This window comes from Mesoplodon densirostris, chromosome 17 (assembly GCF_025265405.1).
Source record: "Mesoplodon densirostris isolate mMesDen1 chromosome 17, mMesDen1 primary haplotype, whole genome shotgun sequence".
In the NCBI taxonomy this organism is placed as follows: Eukaryota; Metazoa; Chordata; class Mammalia; order Artiodactyla; family Ziphiidae; genus Mesoplodon; species Mesoplodon densirostris.
In genome coordinates this window covers 8,553,715-8,574,587 of record NC_082677.1, presented here as the reverse complement: position 1 = coordinate 8,574,587, position 20,873 = coordinate 8,553,715, and the positions used below count along the sequence as shown (strand labels likewise).

Here is a 20,873-nt window from a genome sequence, read left to right as displayed (position 1 = left end):
TCACATCGCCTCCCAAGAGCTCACAGTGGTTGGGTTCATTTGGTTTTAACTAAATGTATATGCACAGAAACATAAAAGCTTACTGAGAGGGTGGCCTCTTTTCTGTTGTTGTAGGTATCCAAATATTCTTGCAGTTCCAGAACACTGAACTTGAGCTTGTCCAAAAGTCCACAAGAAAGGAGCTAAAGACAGGAAAATAATTTGTGTTAAAACAACTTCCAGAGAGACACCTAGACAAAGGCACGCCTATGAAGAGAGAAAAGAGAAGTATATTTAGATGTAAAGTGTGGGGCGGGGGGTTGGTAGCATCCATTTTAATAAGCTGTGCAGTTTGTAATTTAGCTCCACTATCAGTGGCAGTTGCATTGGATACTGCTAATCAAAATCTCCTGTGAAAAAATCCATCTTCCCCATATCAGTATAGACGGACAAATCTTAACAAGTATTCCACAGAAGCCCACATTAAGATACAGCATCCATTTTATGCATGGACTCTAGTGTCTTCATCCAGTAATACTCCAAGCAATGTGAAGACAGACCGCCAAATAGGTTTTCAAATTGATTTTGTATTTAATCTGCACTTTAAATCATTAGTATTACATTTATACAGTCACGATTCAGCAGTCAGCCAGGGGCTGTTTTAATCAACCTTTAAACCAGCGGTCCCCAACCTTTTAGGCACCAGGGACCGGTTTCGTGGAAGACGATTTTTCCGCAGATGGGGTGGGGTGGGTGGGGGAGGGGTGGTCCAGGCGGTAATGTGAGCCGTGGGGAGCGGCAGGTGGAGCTTCCCTCGCCCGCCCGCCCCCCTCTGGCTCTATGGCCTGGTTCCTAACAGGCTGCAGACTGGCACCGGTCCACAGCCTGGGGGTTGGGGACTCCTGCTTTTAAGCTCATCATTTGCAGTTAGGCTGGACAAATCCATCCAGAGGGCATTCAGTCTCTTGGAAGTGGGGAAAGTGGTAACATCGTTGCCTCTGGGGACCCACTGGCCTAGCCAACCTGGCATCATGGGGACTGGCTAGGTCCGCTCTGGGGGGTTAGCTCACCATATTCTCAGCCTTCAAAGTCAAGAGTCATCGGAGAGAAGCGACAAGGCCGCGAAGGGAGCACAGAGGGGGACCCCCTCCTGATTCCCTGCAGTGACTGCCTTGGCTTGGGCTGGCCATGCACAGCCATTCCCGTGCAGGCCCAGGCCTCTGGGACTCATAGCACAACAGAGCACTGCTCGCAAACACTGAGAGTGTCTTTCAAACAAACCACAACACACGTGTGCTTCCCTGAGTTTCCACACCATCAGCTGGGCAGGCCATCTGCCGCAGGAGCAGGCCTGAGATACTCACGGTCTCGGCGTCCACGAAAAGCGTGGGGCACTCGGAGCAGGAGGTGAGCATCTGGGAAGAACTGACGAACTTGGATCCGATGCCCCGGAGGTTGTCTCCAAGGTAACTGGCCGCATCACAGGTTAGGAAGCAGAACCTTTTCTGAATATTCTGAAAGGCAACATAATTACTATTTGTAAACGGCCACATTTTAACTTTTGTACTAGAAAAAACTATTTTTTAATCTTCATAAAAATATCAAATGAGCACAGGTCCTCCATGTAGTGGCGGTGGGGGGGGTGATAGGGGCAGAGTGAATGTCTTAAGTCAAGTGAGTCATCACCCAGTGTGAACAAAGTTTCTTCCTAAAATGTCATTTCCCAATGCGTGGGTGCTCATATCATCTTTTAAATAAATGCTGCCTTTGCTTTTTGCTGATTGTCAGCGCCGGTCAGCAGCCTGAGTCTGCCTAGCGTGTTTGTCAGATGAGTGAGAATTTCTGAGATTACTTCAATGTGGGTGAGAGGAAAAAGGTCGTGAGATATAATCTGTTTCCCAAGATCACAGCTCCCCGAGATGGAGCACTAACATGGGCCATAAAGCCTCTGAAGAATGGAAGAGTAAATCCATGGGACCTGTCTCCCTGTGAGAGCGCCTCTGATTAGGAGTCTGTAACTCTGTCCGATAGCTTTGCACACATCAACTCATCAATCCTCGCAACCAGGTGAAGGAACTGAGGTTAAGAGAGGTTAAAGGACTCAAGGTCATGCAACTAGTAAGTGAGAGAGTAAGGATGAGCTTGACTGCTAAGTTCACATCCCTCCCATAAACCTATAATGCTTCCTAAATGTTACTATTCCCCCTATACTGCCTGAAGAAAACCCATAATTAGGAAGAATCTGACTCACTGGGCCTGTGTCAGTGCCAAAATGAGAACATTTTTAGCCCCAACTTCCAACACACAACATCTTTAACAAAAGGAACAAAATATTTAACCAAAAAATAATTCCGGTTGTAGGCACTGGCTTTCCCCAGAGAGATGTCGTACCTTTTGAGTTGAAGAATCTAACCCACGAGAAATCCTCTCTGCCCTGTTATGGGGCAATTAGCAGGTCCCCAAAACAGCAGCAGGCTCTTGGTTCCTTACAAGTTATACTAGAAAAATGCCTACCATGTTGCATATTATTTATTTTTTATTTAATACCTCTGAGAATCTTGCTATAATGCATAACATACATATGTCTTTATGGTGTTTTTAGTTTTATGTGCAATTAAAAAAAAAACTTGACAGAATGTTGCTGCTGAAAGGAACAGGAAATGCCACGTGTCACCAGCTAGTGGAGTGGCAGAGCCGGGAGTAGGATCCAGGTCCTGCAAATAGTTTGGTTTCTTTCCATCTTACTTAAGGATATGGTGAGATCTGGGCTCATTTTTGTATTTAAAAAAATTTTTTTGGCCATTCTGAGCAGCTTGCAGGATCTTAGTTCCCTGATCAGGGATCGAACCTGTGCCCCCTGCAGTGGCAGCATGGAGTCCTAACCACTGGACCACCAGGGTAGTCCCTGGGTTTGTTTTTTACTGTACTAAGAAGCTAGATCTTTCAGGGAACTTCAGAGCCACATATGACTTCCATATAAAAATATAATTTGGTGACACTGTGTGATCAAATGACAATATTCTAACACAGGAGCAGCAGGAAGGAAATACACTGACTGAGACACTTGGAAAGCCACCCACGCTGGACCTTTAGAAACCATTTCCTTGTTTTTAAAACCGAATTATTTTTGCAATTACCTGCTCTCTACCCCGTCCAAAATCCAACCAAATACAGGGAAACGTGGTGTCCAGACTCACAGGAAAAACGTTAGAAAACAGTAAACAGCCATGGTGAGGAGATGACGAAAGATTAACAGACTGCATGTCTGACATGTGTTTCATTTTCAGCATATTTGATTAGTACCGATTTGGCTACCGATGTTGCTCTCAATCACAGAGCATTTAATGGTAGCTGAGAAAGTTCTTAAAGCTAAATGTAATATTAAAAACTGAAATAGGAGGTACACATTTGTATTATTATTATTGCAGATAAGCTCCTTAGAAATTGATCCAATACACTGATGAAAAAAATCCAAACCCCAATGTACTTCCCAGGGCCCAGCCCCACGTCCCAGCTCACATGACAGTCTATTGCCGTACTGGCATTAAGTCAGAAACTGTATGTTTAAGATTTACATTTAAAAGGTTTTTTTTTTTTTCCCATTCATTCTTTCTGCATTTACTGAGCAGCTACTGTGTGTGAGCCACTGTGTGCCAGCTGCTGGGGAATCAAAGCAAGACACCATTACCTGCCCTCTCCCGGGAGACAGACACCTACACAAGTGTGACAAGTATAACAGATACACCTACAATTGGCTCGGGATCCCAAGTGTGTGTGTGGGGGGCGGGTAGAAAGAGGTAAAGGAAGTTGTCATTCACTGAAGTGACAGCCAATCAGGGATTTGCAGGTCACTGAGAGCACAGCTGTGGGAAAAGAGGAGATGACAGTTCTCGGCAGAGGGAAAAGTACTGCTCAGGACTATAAAATTGAGCATGAAGGGTAGATCTAGCAACTGTAATAAGAAAAAATTACTACAACAGCCAAACTTATACATTATCAACCATTATTTACAAATTGCCTTTAGAACAATATAATAAATTACTTTGCTCCTGAATCCTTAACAATTAAATTTACCTCAAATGGTAGCTTGTGGATAGTTGTTGTTTTTAAATTTCAGTCTGGCTTAATGTTGGGGTGTTTCTGGATTCTTATCTTTCAGCAGCCCACTGTTTTCTGTCTTAAGGCTAACAGTCCCTCCAGCCCCCCGTGCATCTCAGACAGAACCTTAGTTTTTGTCCATTCAGGTTTCTAACAGGTCTCACGAAAAGTAAATTGAAAAACTTGAGAGAGAGCAGCATGAATAACACTCAGAATACTGAGAAACTAGCTATGAGTACTATTGGTATATACTTCTCCAAAAACGGAAGGGCCTCCAGGCTCAAAATCCAAGTTGACTTTTATGTTAACTAAACTATGGCTTCCTGAATTTGAAATCTTTTTTTTTTTTTTTTTTTTTTTTTGCGGTACGCGGGCCTCTCACTGTTGTGGCCTCTCCCATTGCGGAGCACAGGCTCCGGACGCGCAGGCCTAGCCGCTCCGCGGCATGTGGGATCTTCCCGGACCGGGGCACGAACCCGTGTCCCCTGCATTGGCAGGCGGACTCTCAACCACTGCACCACCAGGGAAGCCCCTGAATTTGAAATCATTTAAAGCAGATGATCCCAGTTTCTTCATTTCCACTTTTTATATAATTCCTCATTTCCCTGCCTTTCCCATGGCTCTTCCAGAAGGTGATCAGAGGGCTCCATCCCTCAGTCCAGCTAAGTTACTGTGCCTCTCTCGTGATATACTCAAGCAGAGCTCAACCTCTAGACAAGTTTCACTGGCTGGCACGTTGAAGGACTTCATGGTGGGGGAAGATAAAAGACAAGGAAAAACACAGTGAATTAAAAAGACAGGAGAGGTCTAAGCGGAAAGAAGAGATGGAGGCTGGGCTTGGCAGAAGGTGCCGCCACCCTGTGGTCCTGAAGACCTGGCTGCCTGCCTGGGACTGATGATGCCAGTGAAAACCAGAGTGGGGGAGCGAGGGGCACAGCACGGCGGCCTGAATCCCTGAGCGCAACGTCTCCACGGTGCCAGCCTGAGAAGGCTGAGTAGATGAAGGGTGAGGAGAAAGGATGAGGTCAGAGGAGACTGAAGAACGTCAGGAGGACAAAGTAGTATAAACCCGGCACGTAACCCCTTCAGCTGGAGGCCAGCTGGCTCCCTGAAGAGACCGCAGCCCCTGCGTGTCTGTAGGCCCCTCCGGGGGCGCCGTACCTTGAACAAGGAGGAGAACACGTGGAACGTGTACACGGCGCAGGAGCCGTCCGAGTCGCACAGCAGCTGGTTGACGTGACTGCGCCACGCCTCCTCCGCGTCGTCACAGGCCGCGGGCTGAAACGCAGCCAGGATGGCCGAGAAGAAGGGCGAGGGCGGCGGCGAGACTCCCCTCTCCGCGTCTCCAAAGCTGGAACAGAGGCACGCGGCAGCGTCAGGAGGTGGCGTCCCCCTCCCCTGTGCCAGCCTGTGTTAGTTCTCGCCCCGAGGCCCCCATCCTAACCACTCCTCCCGCTGGGGTCGCTTTGGGAGCCTGGCTCCCATTCAGAGGTTCTCCGAGATTCTTTTCTGACACCAGAAAAGAGGATTTTCACCTGTAGAATTTCTGGGATTCCTCCCACTCGGATTTCCTTTATAGAGTCGGTGCCTCTTTCAGCCTTCAGTAACCGTCCCTCACTTTCCTGGACAGCCTTTCCCGGACACAGGATACATTCATTCCTGTGCTGTGGCCCATCGCAGTCCTTTTCATTTTTCAATACAATAAGTGATGAGAAAATTTCTGAATCTTTTCACTTTTCGTTTGTGGAGGGACAGTGTTAGTGGGTGCAGATACATAAATGCCCAGAAGAAAAGGGCAGAGAGAGGAAAGGAAATGAAAAAAGAGAAATGCAGGGGGAGACAGAGAGGAACAAAGAAAGGAGAGAGGAATGAACGAACTGTGAAAAGTCAAAGTTCTTCTCCAGGTATCACCGTAAGCTGTTTCTCTGATGGACGGATATGGGTCACCATAACAGAAGGCCTCTGTCCAGCCACATCAGAAGCTTTTACTTAATTCTTATTTTCAACATTCAGAGGAGTGATTTTAGGATTCTGACTTTCTTCTCCTAAAGTAAATCCGTAGCATTATTATTTGTGATTTATTCTAGATGCCACATTAGTGGGGTTTTAAAAAAATCTATCCTCTTTATATTTTTTCCTCAGAAATGTCAGCCACGAGGCTGAAAGCCACCCACTTAAAAAGAGAGTAGGTATTTGGCTTATAAGGGGCCTCTTGTTCTGGTCTTTTAACTCAAAATGAAAAGAACTCCTTATTTCCAAGCCTTGCCAAGCTTGCTTATTTTCAAAGCTTACAAGGCCTGGACCATGTCCCCAGGCTCCCCTCTGGCTTTTTACGTTACTCTAGGGCTTTATGGGTTCTGCATAAGGCCCTGCTCTGGGGTTGGATGATTCCCACCCGCCAAGAGCCCTCCAAGTTATATGTCCGCTTGGACTCCTTTGTTAGGAAGTCCCAGCAGCACAAGCCTGACATTTAACTGGAGTTAGAGCGAAGCCAGTACGATGTGCCCTGTACACTGTTCACCTGGCAAGAGTAAACTGGTCCAGCGCTCGACTGCCTTTTTCTTCTGCCTCGGTCATATCCAGGCTAAAGCTATCGCTGCATTCGAAAGTTGCTGGGAGCTCATTGATGGAGCTGGAGAGATCATCCTCATGCACGGTGGTGTCCTCCTCCTCCTGGGCAGCGCTGACCTGGGAGCATAAAGAGAGAAAAGAATCCCCCCAGTATGTAAGACTGTCCATAGGAAAATCCGCAATCCTGAGAGTAATAGAAATTGGGGGCATTTGTCTTCTAGCTACGGTAGAGTCAATTTCTATAACTGAACTCAAGAATTCTCTGAAGTAGTGTTCTTTCTTGATCTTCTTTTCAGTCTTTTCCAGGAGAGTTCCCAAAGAGGCTCTCAGTAGATTACCATGTTTGACCCACACTTATGAAGTATAAAATGCTAAACTTGGAAGAGACCATAGAGACCCCCTGGTCCAACCTCCATATTTTATAGACGAGGAAACAGTTGCTCCACGTGGGAAAAGGACGTGCCTAATGTCAGGTATATAATCAGAGCCAGAGCTGGGACTAGAGACACCATCTCTGATTCAGAACTCTTTTCATTGTACAACCCCAGTCTTCTAAAGCAAGTCATCTGGAGTTAACTCCCCAATATATTATATAATACATCCAATAGTACCTATGGAAACTAGAATTTAGAATTGTCAGTGCCTGGCATAGTAAAGGCTCCAGAACTGTCTGCGGTGCTCACAAGTGATCCAGAGTTATTCACCAAGCCTGCCACGTTGACAGGCCTTTCCATGCTGAAAATCCTCCGAGATCCATATACGCATATGCTTTACTCTTGGGAATATCCCTTGAAGATAATAGATATGAGAGGTTGCTCTCACATTGCTATAAAATGTAGAATGATCTGCGAGATGAAAGGGCTCTAGGGCAGGCAGATCTGGGATCACCGAGGGGCAGGAAAAAGACGTAGCAAGTCAAATGGAAAAAGAGGCTGGGCTTGAACCTGGGCCAGGGGGAAATCATCTGGAGAACTGATTGTTCTTCGGGAGAGGAAGGAAGGCAACTGGATCACAGAGCAGAAGAGGAGAGGAAGAAATCACACATACGTGGTTCAGTGAGTCATTTTCTTAAAACAAAAACAAAATCAAGGCGAAATAGATGTATATATGAATTAGAGAGTTATCGTGGGTTGACATCTGGCTGCCCATTTAGTATTTTGAGTCTAGGATTAAATAGGGAAATTACAAATGTTTACAGATATGTTAGGGAAATAGGTTATCTCATGTCTTTGAAGGAATTGCTCATAAATACTGCGTTTCAGAGGTGTATCCATATCTGCTGCTTCATGCTTTTTATTTATTTTATTTTTTTATCTTTAAAACATTTACTATTGCCATTAAAAAAATATTTAGTTTCTGTCCAGTTAGAATTTCATTAGTGGTCCACTTCATATAATTTTTGGTGTTGTTGTTAAAAACTCATTTATCCTTTACCCCAATTTTTGAATGTAAACAGTAACTGTCTAGGTTGATAGCCATGCAGTTAACCAGCTTAATTTGGGTAGAAGAGTCACTGCTTTCTTGTGTCTGATGAGTTGGGCAGAGCACGATATTTTATTACTTATTTATTTTTAAAATTAATTTGTATTGGAGTGTAGTTGATTTACATCGTCCTGCTTTTTAACACGAGTGGTTCCAACGAGACTGCTGACTGGCCTGGGTTATTAGTGTAATGTATTAGGGGCGGGCTGAGTTCTTATAAAAATATTTTCTATTTTCTCTTTCTAACATCACAGATACATCAAACATTGCAGAAGCCCAGCTGATGTGAAAAACAGACATAGCTTTTCAGAAATTAGACTCAGCCTTTCCTTGACAGAATTCCTTGATAGATTTCTCTGTGAGTCCATGCAAATATTACTCCTTAGGCAATGCTTTGTATAAGGAATTACATAACTTAGCATTCAAAATAGAAAACTTGAGAAAATGACTATTGCAAGACTGAGAAATAATAAATGCTAATAACTGCACATTTATTTTGTGATGTCCTTTCCATGAAGTTTATTTCTTGATATTAAGATTCTGGCTTTAATCTCAGACAGTTTTCTTTCTGGCCCCTTTTTTGGCTAAAAAAGGACTCTGCTAATTCTAAGAATCCTGATCATAGTCCTTTTGCAATGGGGAAGTCTTAGAAATAATTATTTTTTAAGCTTCACTATTTTTAGGTGATTGCAGTTTCATTGGTTGCCCTTGGTTTAAAGTAGATTAGATTTTGCTAGATCGCAGACATATTTTTTAGCACACTGTAAAAGAATACAGAATAGCCAGTATTATATTTTTCTAGTAGAAGCATCAGAAAGAATATACTTTTGTAAATTTTTTTGTTTCATTTTCTCCTTAAACTTATACCACCATAACCAAACTAAAGATAAAGAAAACTTTATCCTAACAGCAATAGGTTATTTTGGTATTTCTAATATAAGAAAATAAAATTCTGTACTAATGGGCATTTATGTGGGCACATATGTGAACACAGGGTGGGAGTTGATAGTTTTATGGACAAGGTAGTTTATGGAAATATTGATAAAATAAACCTTAAATGAAATACACATTTTTAGATTTTTTTTTAAAGCTGACCTTTTAAATAAGGAAATTATATCCGTTACTTACTTTTCTCCTCAGAGAGCCTGGCTAGGACAGTTTTGTGCATAATACTGTGATTGATATTGAAAATTCTGATAGTCTGCCAAAGGCGAGAACAGAATCAATGTACAGATTGTAAAATTGGTTCCTACATAGGAAAAAATTTCCCCCCGATACATGCATACACCCACACCTCACTTAGCAGATTGTTTTATAAAAGTCATGACAAAGAACAGCAGTTTCCCAGTCTCAGCAGTCTCCGACATATACCAATTTGTTTTGCCATTAATCAAATGGCAAAGCACGAGCAGTGTTCGTGCTCTATGGAAAATGCAAAATGTTTCATTTTAAAAGGACCTCAAATCAAATCTCCTTCAACCAATAGGAAGATGGCCACTCAGGTCTGTGAGAGTAAAGCAACTTCAAAACCTAGGTTTAGGGGCACAAACTCAACTACTTCAAAAAAGAAAGAAAGAAAAGAAAGATAGTCCCTTCGCTTATAACCTGCTAAGAATGCTCAGAAAATTGGAAGTACATTTTTTTTTAAAGAAAACTACAATCAACGATTGCCAAAATCTCTTCACCTTTGAACCCTCAGAAATCTGAAGATTATTCATATCAGTCAGAGAAGCGTCAAAGCTAGCCATTCTGGTGTTAAAGGCATGAGGGTCAGCGGGGGTCATATCGCAGGTGGTCGTGAGTTCCATGGGATGAGTCTCCTCAGAAGGGGAGAGATTCATGATCTGTTGAGAAAGCATAGGAAATAAAACAGAGCATGACGTTCCCATTCTTTAAAAGCTCTAATTATTCTTTACATAAGAGTACAAACCAGTGTACAAGCTAGTTTTTTGTGGACAGGTAATAACTGTTTAACATACATACTTCACTGTCATTAGAACTTAAGCACACTAGCTGGCAAGGCCCAGCACTGAAAAAACAAACACCCCTATTTCCAGATAACCCCATCAAAATGTCTGTGTCATATTTCCTCAAACTTCAGATGTCTGAGGAATTAAAAAAAAAAAAGATTTCCGCAAAATAAAAGTTTTTTGGGGAAAATCCAGGCCTGAACGATTTGATGGCATTCAGGGCTTATAAAAACCCCAGTGTTTGTTTCCATTTGCAACCTACAGAGAAGAGACTGGTTAGAATCAGACACCACCTCATGTTTCAGAGTTGAGTTTAGCAGCTGTAGCAAGTTTCTTTAGCTGCAACTGGAAACTGCACTACTGCTTGAATCACAAAAAGAAGTCTCCCAATGTCTTGGGAAGAGTAGGTGGAGAGTTCCTACTTACTAGGTCAGAGTGCTCCAGGATCTGGCTGGTGGTAAGATCCTCCTCTTCGGAGGATTCATCGGAATCCTCGTGGTTCATTTTATTTAGGCTGGGAGAACTTCCTGAAAGTTGGCGCTCTTCCAGAAGCTGCATATCGCACTTGTCCAGACTATCCAGAGAACGCCTGCGGACTCCCCAGTTGAAATTGTCCATACTCTCGCCCTGAAATCACAGCATCAGCTGCTTTTTTAAGGCCAAAATTCTCCTGCACTCACGCCTTTACACAGTCGATTAGCCATAGCTTAGTAATAAAAATTTTCATTATGAACTCCCAAGCCCTCATGGTCTTGGGCACCAAACATTTTGCTTACATGATGTGAAAAGTAGTAAGAAGCACACTGTTTTCACCAAAATGAGTATTAAATCATAGGTAGACATGATTATACACTTTACTCTGGCACAGTGGGTAACCTCTTGTGTTTTAACAAGTTGATTTTGGGATACTCTATAAATGATCCGTGTTAACAAAAATCTGTCAGAAAGAGACTGTTAATATTAAAACAACTTCAAAAGAGATGTTCCCTCCCCAAACCCCGCCCCTGTTTAGTACTCTTTTCAGAAGGAGAAAAAGTAGGAGCTACGCTTGTGGCACGTTCCACACCCTCTGGGTATTAAGTAGAAGAGCATTAGGTAAACATTCCAGGCTGTTTCTGCCACAGCAGTTTTCACAGATAAAATGCAGAGTTAAAGGATATCAGAGAGCAGCTGGGCACAGTCGGACAATCATGCACTATGCAGAGGCCAGAGCAGCAAGGCTTCAGTTTTGCTTTCGGCTCATCTTTAAATAATTGTCCCAACACAGAAAATAGTTCCGTCCCTAGACCTGAATGGACTGACTCGGTACCAAGGATTATTGCTGAATTGTACATTTGCACTGAGAACTGGGCTAAGTAGCAATGTAAAATCTTAAAGATTTTAGATATAGCTCAGACTTTCTCTACAAACCATCAAATATTAAATAAGCTTATTTGATGAACATAAATTTTTTTTCTGAAAACCAATCTGGGTTTTATTTTTTTTTTTTTTTTTTTTTTTTTGCGGTATGCGGGCCTCTCACTGTTGTGGCCTCCCCCGTTGTGGAGCACAGGCTCCGGACGCGCAGGCTCAGCGGCCATGGCTCACGGGCCCAGCCGCTCCGCGGCATATGGGATCCTCCCAGACCGGGGCACGAACCCGTATCCCCTGCATCGGCAGGCGGACTCTCAACCACTTGCGCCACCAGGGAGGCCCAATCTGGGTTTTATTTTTCTCTCTGTTAAGATAGGAATAAAGCTAGAGATATATTACTAGCTCATTGGTGAGCAAATTTTAACCTAAACAAATAGGTAATCTGAATAAAGTCTAGCACAGAATCTTATTTATATTAGTCATTTGAAACACTGATGGTTCACTGACATAAATAACTTTTTTTTTAATGTGGTATTTTATTTATTTTTATTTTATTTTATTTTTTTGTATTCTGGCTATACCGCAAGGCATGTGGGATGGTTCCCCGACCAGGGATTGAACCTGGGCCTCTGCAGTGAAAGCACCGAATCCTAACCACTATGCCACCAGGGAACTCCCATAAATAACTTTCTGATGAGAGCTCAGTAAGTAGCATAATAATATAATTTCAGTGAGAGATGTAAATTACTATTAAAATTAATGAGCATTAAATTTATTAATTTTCCTCTGGTTTTAAGGGTCTCTTTTTTCTGGCTCCTAATGAAATGAATCTTACCATTCTCACAGATCTCTCATATAATAGATGCTTAGCTTTTCCAAAGTCTGTTTTGGCTATTCATGGTGGAAGGCAACAGGTAAGAATCCTGAACACATTCTGGATATGGTATGGAAATTAGCATTATTCACCCCATTTATTATTGTTCTTAGGACTGTTTGATTATAAGACTCAGAATATGCTTTCCATAGTTTATAGCTGTATTTGTACCTTTTATCTGTAAGTGCTGTGATAAATTACCACCAAATGATTTTATTTCCTGGTAGAACAGGCTGACTGTTGTGCTGGTATTTTAAAATAGCTGTTTCAGTGAAAAAATGAAAAAAATGTGGAAGAGGCGAGAGTTCTGGGAAGAAAAATAAAACTCAATGTGTGAAGAAATAAAGAGGGTAAAGAAAAATGAGATTACAATACAGAGAAAAAAAGAATGTAAAAGTTACTGGCAAAAACATACAACTGTAAAACATAATTCACAAAACTGATTCTCTTGTACCAAATCAATGGATGGGTTAGATGAACTGTCTCAGGCAGCAGTTCTGGAAGTCTCCCACACTGAACCTGGGTTGCACTGAGCTTGCAGAGAAATACAGACACCTAGGGCCAGAGAATGCTACACTGGGTATAGATTGCCATTGCTGTTAATTTGATTGCAGCTCAGGTGAAGATCTGAATCAATCAGGCATGGGAACTGGGAGTCTGGGAAGTTGTTCTTGCAGGAATAATATCTGGTGTCTTGCAAGAGGATGCAATAACTCCATTAGAGGCAAAGATGTTGAAACTGTTTCCTTGGTGGTAGCTGAGGGGTTGAGATGGAACAGTAGCCTAGCCTACGTTAAAGTCGGTGGTGATTAAAAGTCAACTGGGCCTTCTCATAGCACAGGAATACCCCTATTGGGAGAGCCACCTTCCAACTTCCCCACACCCAAATGTCAGATTTGCATTTTGTGTTACCTACAAGGTCAAAAGCCAAAAGAGTGTTTCACTGATTAAGTGAGATTTTCGATGTGTGAGAAAATTTAGAAGATGGCTAACTATTCCTGATGGACAATTTGCATATGTCAGTTATCAAACTTAAATAACCACTCAGGATTTATACTGAGATGAGAAAGTATTCACAATTGAATGTTCCAGAAATGTTGGAAATCGTATTCTTTGATATTGGAGTTCCAAAAAATAAGAATTATTGTTGAAGGAACTTGGATGGTCAAAATATGTTCCCCCAAATGTACCTACTTAGAGTAAGTCTATATGACATAGATACAGGGTGATCATAGGTCAGTTTGCCCAGGATAATGCCAGCTTATGCCTGTTGTCTGGGTGTAATTATTACTGGACCCCTTTTACTTGAAAAGGGTCCTCATTTGGATGAAATTTTATATAGTCACCATCCAAAGATAGCTCCTAATTCCTGGAAAATAAAAGGAATTGATTGGCAGTATATGTGGTATATTGTTAGATGCAGCTTCTTGATTTCACTTTTAATAAAAGAAGTTAACAGCAAAAGCAATCCAGCTGTGCAACTGCCTAATGAGAAATTATAGGATTTCCATGGATCATATTTAAAAACTCACTCTCTCTCAAGAGATATAATCATGCAACTTCCAGAACTAAACATAAAGATTTTAAAACTATCTCATATTTATACTTCAGAAAATATTTCCCTTCTACAGCAACCAAGAAAAATACTTCTATCACACACATCTCAGTGTAAATGTGCAAATAGGCCTACATACTCTCGAAGGGGGGAAAAAGCAGTTATGCAGTTATAAATCTGCAATGATGCAAAACATCTACTAGTGCATCTGAATTGAAAATAGCATCGTCTTACCTGAAGTTCCTGTGTAGCAGATTGAATGGACAGAAAAACAAATAAGAGGTCTATTTAAAATGATTATATTAGATACTCAAGTGCATTTGTCTTAGTTTTAACACAACAGCAACTAACAGTGCTAACAGTATATACGTCAGTAGATGCAACTTAAAGAAAAAGGCAAAGATACACAAACCCCATAAAGAAATATTAGTACAAAACACCGGAAATTCCAAACCTCTTAGCAGTGGATGATGTAGTTGGTAACAAATCATAAATACAATTTCTGAAATAGCTTTCCACTTCAGTGACAACTTTGGTCTCCTCAACCCTTTTTTTTTTTGGAATGCCTGAATTTTTATTTGTGAGAAAATCATGAAATGTCATGGAAAGACTAATGAGGGTCATCAGCTGGGGAAAAAAGGTGGCATCACCTGATCCTGCTCACAAAACCAGAAGTGTTTGTGATCATGATCTGTTTCACTGCTGAGGTGCAATTAATAGCAAAGACACAGCACCCTTTAAAGATTCTGAGAAGTTCAAAGGCAAACCCTTGAAGATATTAGTCAATAAATTCTGAGACTATTTAATGAAAAGGAATAGACATGACAAAAACCTTGTCTTTTTTTTTTTTTTTTTTTTAGTAAATGTGTGTTGATCTAGAAGCCAAATATGCTTACCTTTCGCAGATGAGGAAATACGGAAATTATTCACCAAAGACAGTACAAAGGAACAGATATTTAGAATGCCTACTGCCTGAAATTATGCTAAAAGCTTTACATAGGACATCTTACTTGGTCCTTACAACAACTCTATAGGCAGGTATTATCACTCCCATTCGACAGATGAGGATGCCAAGAGAAACTGCATCCAGGCTTGAGCTGGGTCAGTGGCAGAGCTGAAAGTCAGAGTTGGACCTGCCTGACTCCAAAGCCCTTGCATTTTCACTCTACCACTCTGTAAGCTCACTGAAATCCCTTATTGTTACCTTATTGAGAAGTAGCAAAATATTCTCAAATGGTTTATTTGGATAAAATATATACTTTCACATTCTTGAACTTTTTATAAAATCTTAATCATACAAGATAAAATAATCACTATGATTTTTTAGTTCTTGTTGTCTAGGACAATAGCGAGAACACTAGAAAGAAGGCATAGTAATCATTATTTATTGTCCTTGAAAAATACTATTATTTTCAAGTGATGGGCATCTATGGTTTTCCTTACTTTATTTTGATAGAAATTAAATTTGTTAGTTGTTCTGATATTCTTTCTGATTTCTCTGACACCATTCCTCCTAGGTCCCTTCACGTAACACATTTTTCTTTGGCTGACACTGAAAAATGATGCCTCTCTTGTTTCATCAATTTTTCTCTCCGTAGTTTAACCGTTGAAGAGGGTGCCCAAGCTTGAATTCTAGCCTAAGAGCAAAGATTAGGTCAGTTGCTCAGACCAGGAAGCTAAACTTTTGACATTCCATATACCTCTGGATCATTTCGAAAGTACTCAAAGCAGCTGTATTTTGCATTAGACTTTTTAAACAATCCTCACCGCATTTAGCAATTGGTTTCTTTATCACTAATTATGGTTAACAGTCAGAAAACTCTGCAATGCTTTTTACTGGTTTGAGAACAATTCAAGATGAAAGCTTACACATTTTAAAGATGCCTGGCAGTTGGTGCCTTTATACTCTTAAAAGACTGGATCTGCTAAACTTGCTTCCAGGGAAAGAATTGGTAAAGAAAACATTCTTCATTCTGAGGACATGATTTTTCCTTGCTGGCACAGACAGCCAGGGTAGTCAGTGGCCAGTAAGGACAAAAATAGAGCTCAACAGAGCTTGTCCAGCTCCGTGGCCTTGCCTTGACATAAGTGGATTGGTCAGCAATCATATCCTTTTAGGGAAGGTAAGCAGTTACTTGAAGCATCATTTCCCACAAGTTTATCGTTAAATTAGGAGGTGCCTACCTTCCATAGGATATGATAAACTTTGAATCTGAGCCTCCGTTTTAACTGTATGGCTAGCAGAAAGCCCTTTCTTTGTCTGGGAAATAGAGTGTGCTTGGTTAAATGTGAGCTGAAGTATGTGGATCCCACCATATGCCAGGCTGGGTACCAGGCTTTATTACAGATGCCAACCCCACTTCAGGGAACATAGTGTCCATCCCAGGAGGAAAAAGCCTGCCTCTCAGCTGGAACATGCCCCTGAGCTACTGAAATGATGCTCCTCCTTGCAATCCCAGGTTTTCAAAAACATGACTCATAACGGAAAGGGTCTTATTACCATGATTATCATTCAGATAAACAGATCTGCATCTGCCTGTTGATACTTGAATTCAGCTGCTCCAGGTGTCAAGAACCAACTGAAAGCAGAGCCAAGAGCTCTTGTATGTTAAATCTAGTTTCAAGTTCTGAGGATTTCATCCAACAGCACAAAGATGCCAGGGCCCTCGGGCTCTGATCGCAGGTTGCAGCAGGCAAGCTTTGACGTCAACCCATGAGAGCAATTTCACATTGAAAATAATAAAATGCTTAGCCTGTTTTACCCAGGTACCAGAGAACAGGCTCAGACCTTGAATGTTTCTGTGATTTTTTTTTAAAGTTCACCTCTGGACTACACACACACAGAGTCTCTGTGTGGTCATTCAAAGTCAGATCTTTGCCATTTAGAAAGAACTTGGTGGCTTTGGCCGTGGGCTTAGACAAGAAGGTTGTGGTGACTTTTGCCAAAGTTAAGCTGCTGTACTTTGAATAAATGGATTAAAAATAAAGTTTACAGTTTTCTAATGAAAGAACTCATTATTTAGCAGAGAGAAAGAAACTGTTCTGTTAGTCAAGGAAAAGGCTGAGCGGATGGCTTCCACCGAGCCTGGCCGTACCTCTCCATCCTCCAGCTCCACGTCTAGGAAATCGAAGTCTCTAAAGACGCGGAACTGCTGCTCACTGTTGGTGTCATCCATGTTCTCCTGGTCCCGGGTGCCGTCCTCGGAGGACACTAGGCTCGTCTGATGCTCCAGCAGATCCAAATCCCCACACGACGAGAAAATCACCTACGAACCAAGAGTCCTCTCCTGAGAAACCGCTCTCCCTTCTTTGTTTGTGCTACAAAAACTGTAACTGGCTCCTCAGAGCACTGTATTTCCAGTACACACCTAATTCCTTAAGTGGGTATTTTTAGAATGCTCTTTTATTATTTATGTTGGACAGGCGCCTTCAGATTAAACTCATTGCAAAGATGCAAGTTCACACGCTAGGAAAGTGTTCAAGAGTCAAATCGCTGCTTCTTAATGAAAAGTGTATCCTACATGCGTGTGTGTGTGTGTGTGTGACAACTGAGTGTGTGTTCACAGACAGTCTACAGCAGCCAAGAAATTTTCCACTGTTACTGCACTTACCGAGGTTAGAAACTGTACAGATTCACACACACATACACATCACATACATATTATCATGAAAGCTTTTAAGGACTACTGATGCCAAGATATGTTATTGTAGAACGAACTGTGAGAGCAAAGTATTTAACCCTCTTAGAGATAAACCAGGAACTGGTAGGGAAAAAGAAACGTAAGTCAGGAAGTACAGTACTTGTTCATGTGAATTACAGAGAAGCTGAGCAGCCGTGCTCATGATTCATACTTAAAAGTCCTGTCGATTCAAACAAAACTTGTTCTTCTATTAAAATTTTAGTATGTTAATATTTTTATTATTTATTTATTTATTTATTTATTTATATTTTTGAGGTACGCGGGCCTCTCACTGTTGTGGCCTCTCCCGTTGCGGAGCACAGGCTCCGGACGCGCAGGCTCAGCGGCCATGGCTCATGGGCCCAGCCGCTCCATGGCATGTGGGATCCTCCCGTACCGGGGCATGAACCTGCGTCCCCTGCATCGGCAGGCGGACTCTCAACCACTGTGCCACCAGGGAAGCCCTATGTTAATATTTTTAAATTAAATTCTATGTTTAGGTTCATTTCACTTGGGCCATTTTAATATAACTTTGTAGAAATCACAGGCTTCAAATAAATCTAAATGTTTTGCTCTCCAGCCTCTCCTGAACATAGACTGATATTAAATAAAATGAACAGTATTCTTTATTTAACCGTTATAACGTCTTGGTCTTCCTTGAAAGTAAGCAAGTCATTTATAAGAATTTAAATATAACAAATATCTCTCAAAAGGAAAAAAAAAGGTGGGGAATGGATTTTATTTTTTTAAATTATTTTTTAAAAATTTCTTTCTTTCTTTTTTTATTTTTGGCTGTGTTGGGTCTTTGTTGCTCATCATGGGCTTTTTCTCTAGTTGCGGCGAGCAGGGGCTACTCTTCATTGTGGTGCAAGGGCTTCTCACTGCGGTGGCTTCTCTTGTTGCAGAGCACAGGCTCTAGGCGCGCGGGCTTCAGTAGTTGTGGCGCACGGGCTTAGTTGCCCCGTGGCATGTGGGATCTTCCCGGACCAGGGCTCGAACCCGTGTCCTCTGCATTGGCGGGTGGATTCTCAACCACTGCGCCACCAGGGAAGCCCGGGAATGAATTTTAAACATTCTTTTTTTTTTTCTCCAGTGTTTAAGAGCAGTCATAGGATTTGCACTAGGTTTTCATAAAATGGTACAAGACACACAGTCTGTACGGGGATTGCAAATGGGTATATGAGGTAAATAGCAATGAGGACCAGCCAACTAGTCAGTGAGAGATGAGCGACTAGAATTCTGATTTCCTCAGCGGAGGCCTCCCTTTCCTTGTTGGTGCCACTTTTCTTATTTGTAACATAGTAAACATTTCTAGCTAGAAAAGCCTGGCACAGAAGCAGGCGGTTTGGATCTGAAGGAGACAGTGTAACCACAGGGGTGGTAAGAATCGGACCTCTCTGGCTGTGCCACTGCAGAGGTAAAGGGCTCTCATTCCTCTCCCTTTCAGGCTGGGAGGCTCAATCTGCCCCACACTATCTCCTTGTCCCTCTGCCCTCAATGATGTCACAGGAGCAGCAGCAAACCCACTGATCAATAACTCAGAAGGTGACTTCAGCAGAGGCCACCCTTCTGGCTGGGGCACATTCCCAGACGATTACAAGTACCAACTTGCACTTTAGCACGAATCTATGAGTCTCATATTTCACGTGCTCATGAACTACATTAGTATATACATTTTGGAATTTTAAAAGTAGTTCCACAGAGACACTGTTTGCTACTTCTTACTTGGGAAATTACTTAGTTTGCTATTTTCTTTTCTGGTTACTAATAAAGATGCTGTGATATAGATGAAATAAAAATACCTGGTAAAACCAAACCCGGAGATTTTTATTGCTTTTGCTACAATATTCTCACACACACAATTTGAATTTTCTAAATTTTATAAAAGCTTCAGAAGCTAACTTCTAATACTTCAATTATTCATTTATTTCAAAGCCCAATGGCATTTTTGTGCAACTGTAACATCAGTAGAAGTTTTGTTTGTTGGTCTGTGGTTTTTTTTTTTTTTTTTTTTTTGGCCGCGCTTTACATGGGATCTTATTTCCCTGACCAGGGCTTGAACCTATGCCCCCTGAAGTGGAAGCATGGAGTCTTAACCACTGGACCGCCAGGGAAGTCCCTCAGTAGAAGTTTATATGACAAAAAACATGGTAATATATCACTATTTTCACCTTTATTGTACATGAGTAAAATAGTGACATTACGGTAAGAGATGTGTGTACAGAGAGTAAAATTACACCCAAAAGGAACGTGTATCATATACGGTGGTGCAGAAGACAGTCACATATACATATTTTAAGAAAGTCTGGGCATACTTATTAAAAAGATCCAAGATATTAAAAAATTAAAATAACTGAGTTTTTATTTACCAACTGGAGCAAATAGCCAATAACATCTTTCATTGTTTCTGAACTGAGATTAAAAATCATACTATGGAGAGAAATAATCTAAGGGTTTGATCTAGATGATGGATATCATACTTGTAATTCATAGTTGAAACCTCCAAACTACATGACCAAAGGCAAAAACCGACCAAAGGTAAAAAGGTTATGACACCAAAGTAAATGTGATATAGGACAGAACTTACCGATGGATTTTTGCTTAATCCTACTTCTTGGCCACACAGAGAAAGGACGTGTACCAACTTCTCTTTCGTCCTCTTCTGGAAAAGAAACACACAGGCAGGTTTTAATCATGGGGTCCTGTGATCAAATCTATTCCAATACTGTAGCCATCAGCCACAAAGGGCTAACCCACCTGAAATGTGGCCAGTGAGAATGGAGATATAAAATACATGAAGAGTTGGTATGAAAAAAGAATGTAAAATACCTCACCAATAATTGTAAAATATTGAATTTATGTTAAAAAATATTTTAGATATATTATATATTTAGATGTAATATATATAGATATATATTAGATATATATTACATATAATAAAATGTGTTATTAAAATTAATTTTACCTGTTTTTTTTCTTTTTCTCAAAAGGTGACTATTAGAAAATTTTAAATGAGGCTCACATTATGTTTCTACTGGACAGTGCTGATCTAAGTTTTCCCAAGGGAGGGGATGTGAAAGTCAACCCCTTGGTTCTTTAGCAGGTATTCATTACTCCCCTTGATAATCTTTCTTGTGTGCTACAACTTTCAATCATTAGCAAGCCTTTCCTTACACCTAAATTAAATCTATTATATTACAACACAATTCTCTTTTCCTCAAATGGGAGGATAAATTTACTTTCTGCAGAATTAAATTCGATTATTTGCAAGGCATATTAAATCTTTCTCAATTTATTCTTCCTATAGTTAA

At 41.2% G+C, this 20,873-nt stretch overlaps 1 protein-coding gene across 1 annotated transcript in view; it reads right to left on the bottom strand.

Moving 5' to 3' along the window:
- Positions 1 to 20,873, bottom strand: part of FRY (FRY microtubule binding protein) — a 323,927-nt gene that overhangs the window by 13,508 nt on the left and 289,546 nt on the right. Inside the window, exons 50-57 of the mRNA XM_060079899.1 lie at positions 20,150 to 20,224; positions 16,978 to 17,148; positions 10,527 to 10,727; positions 9,816 to 9,974; positions 6,599 to 6,765; positions 5,239 to 5,428; positions 1,344 to 1,493; positions 84 to 182 (exon numbers count right to left, since the gene is read on the bottom strand). Coding sequence (XP_059935882.1) covers positions 84 to 182; positions 1,344 to 1,493; positions 5,239 to 5,428; positions 6,599 to 6,765; positions 9,816 to 9,974; positions 10,527 to 10,727; positions 16,978 to 17,148; positions 20,150 to 20,224 — 1,212 coding nt within the window. The remainder of the gene's footprint in view (positions 1 to 83; positions 183 to 1,343; positions 1,494 to 5,238; positions 5,429 to 6,598; positions 6,766 to 9,815; positions 9,975 to 10,526; positions 10,728 to 16,977; positions 17,149 to 20,149; positions 20,225 to 20,873) is intronic.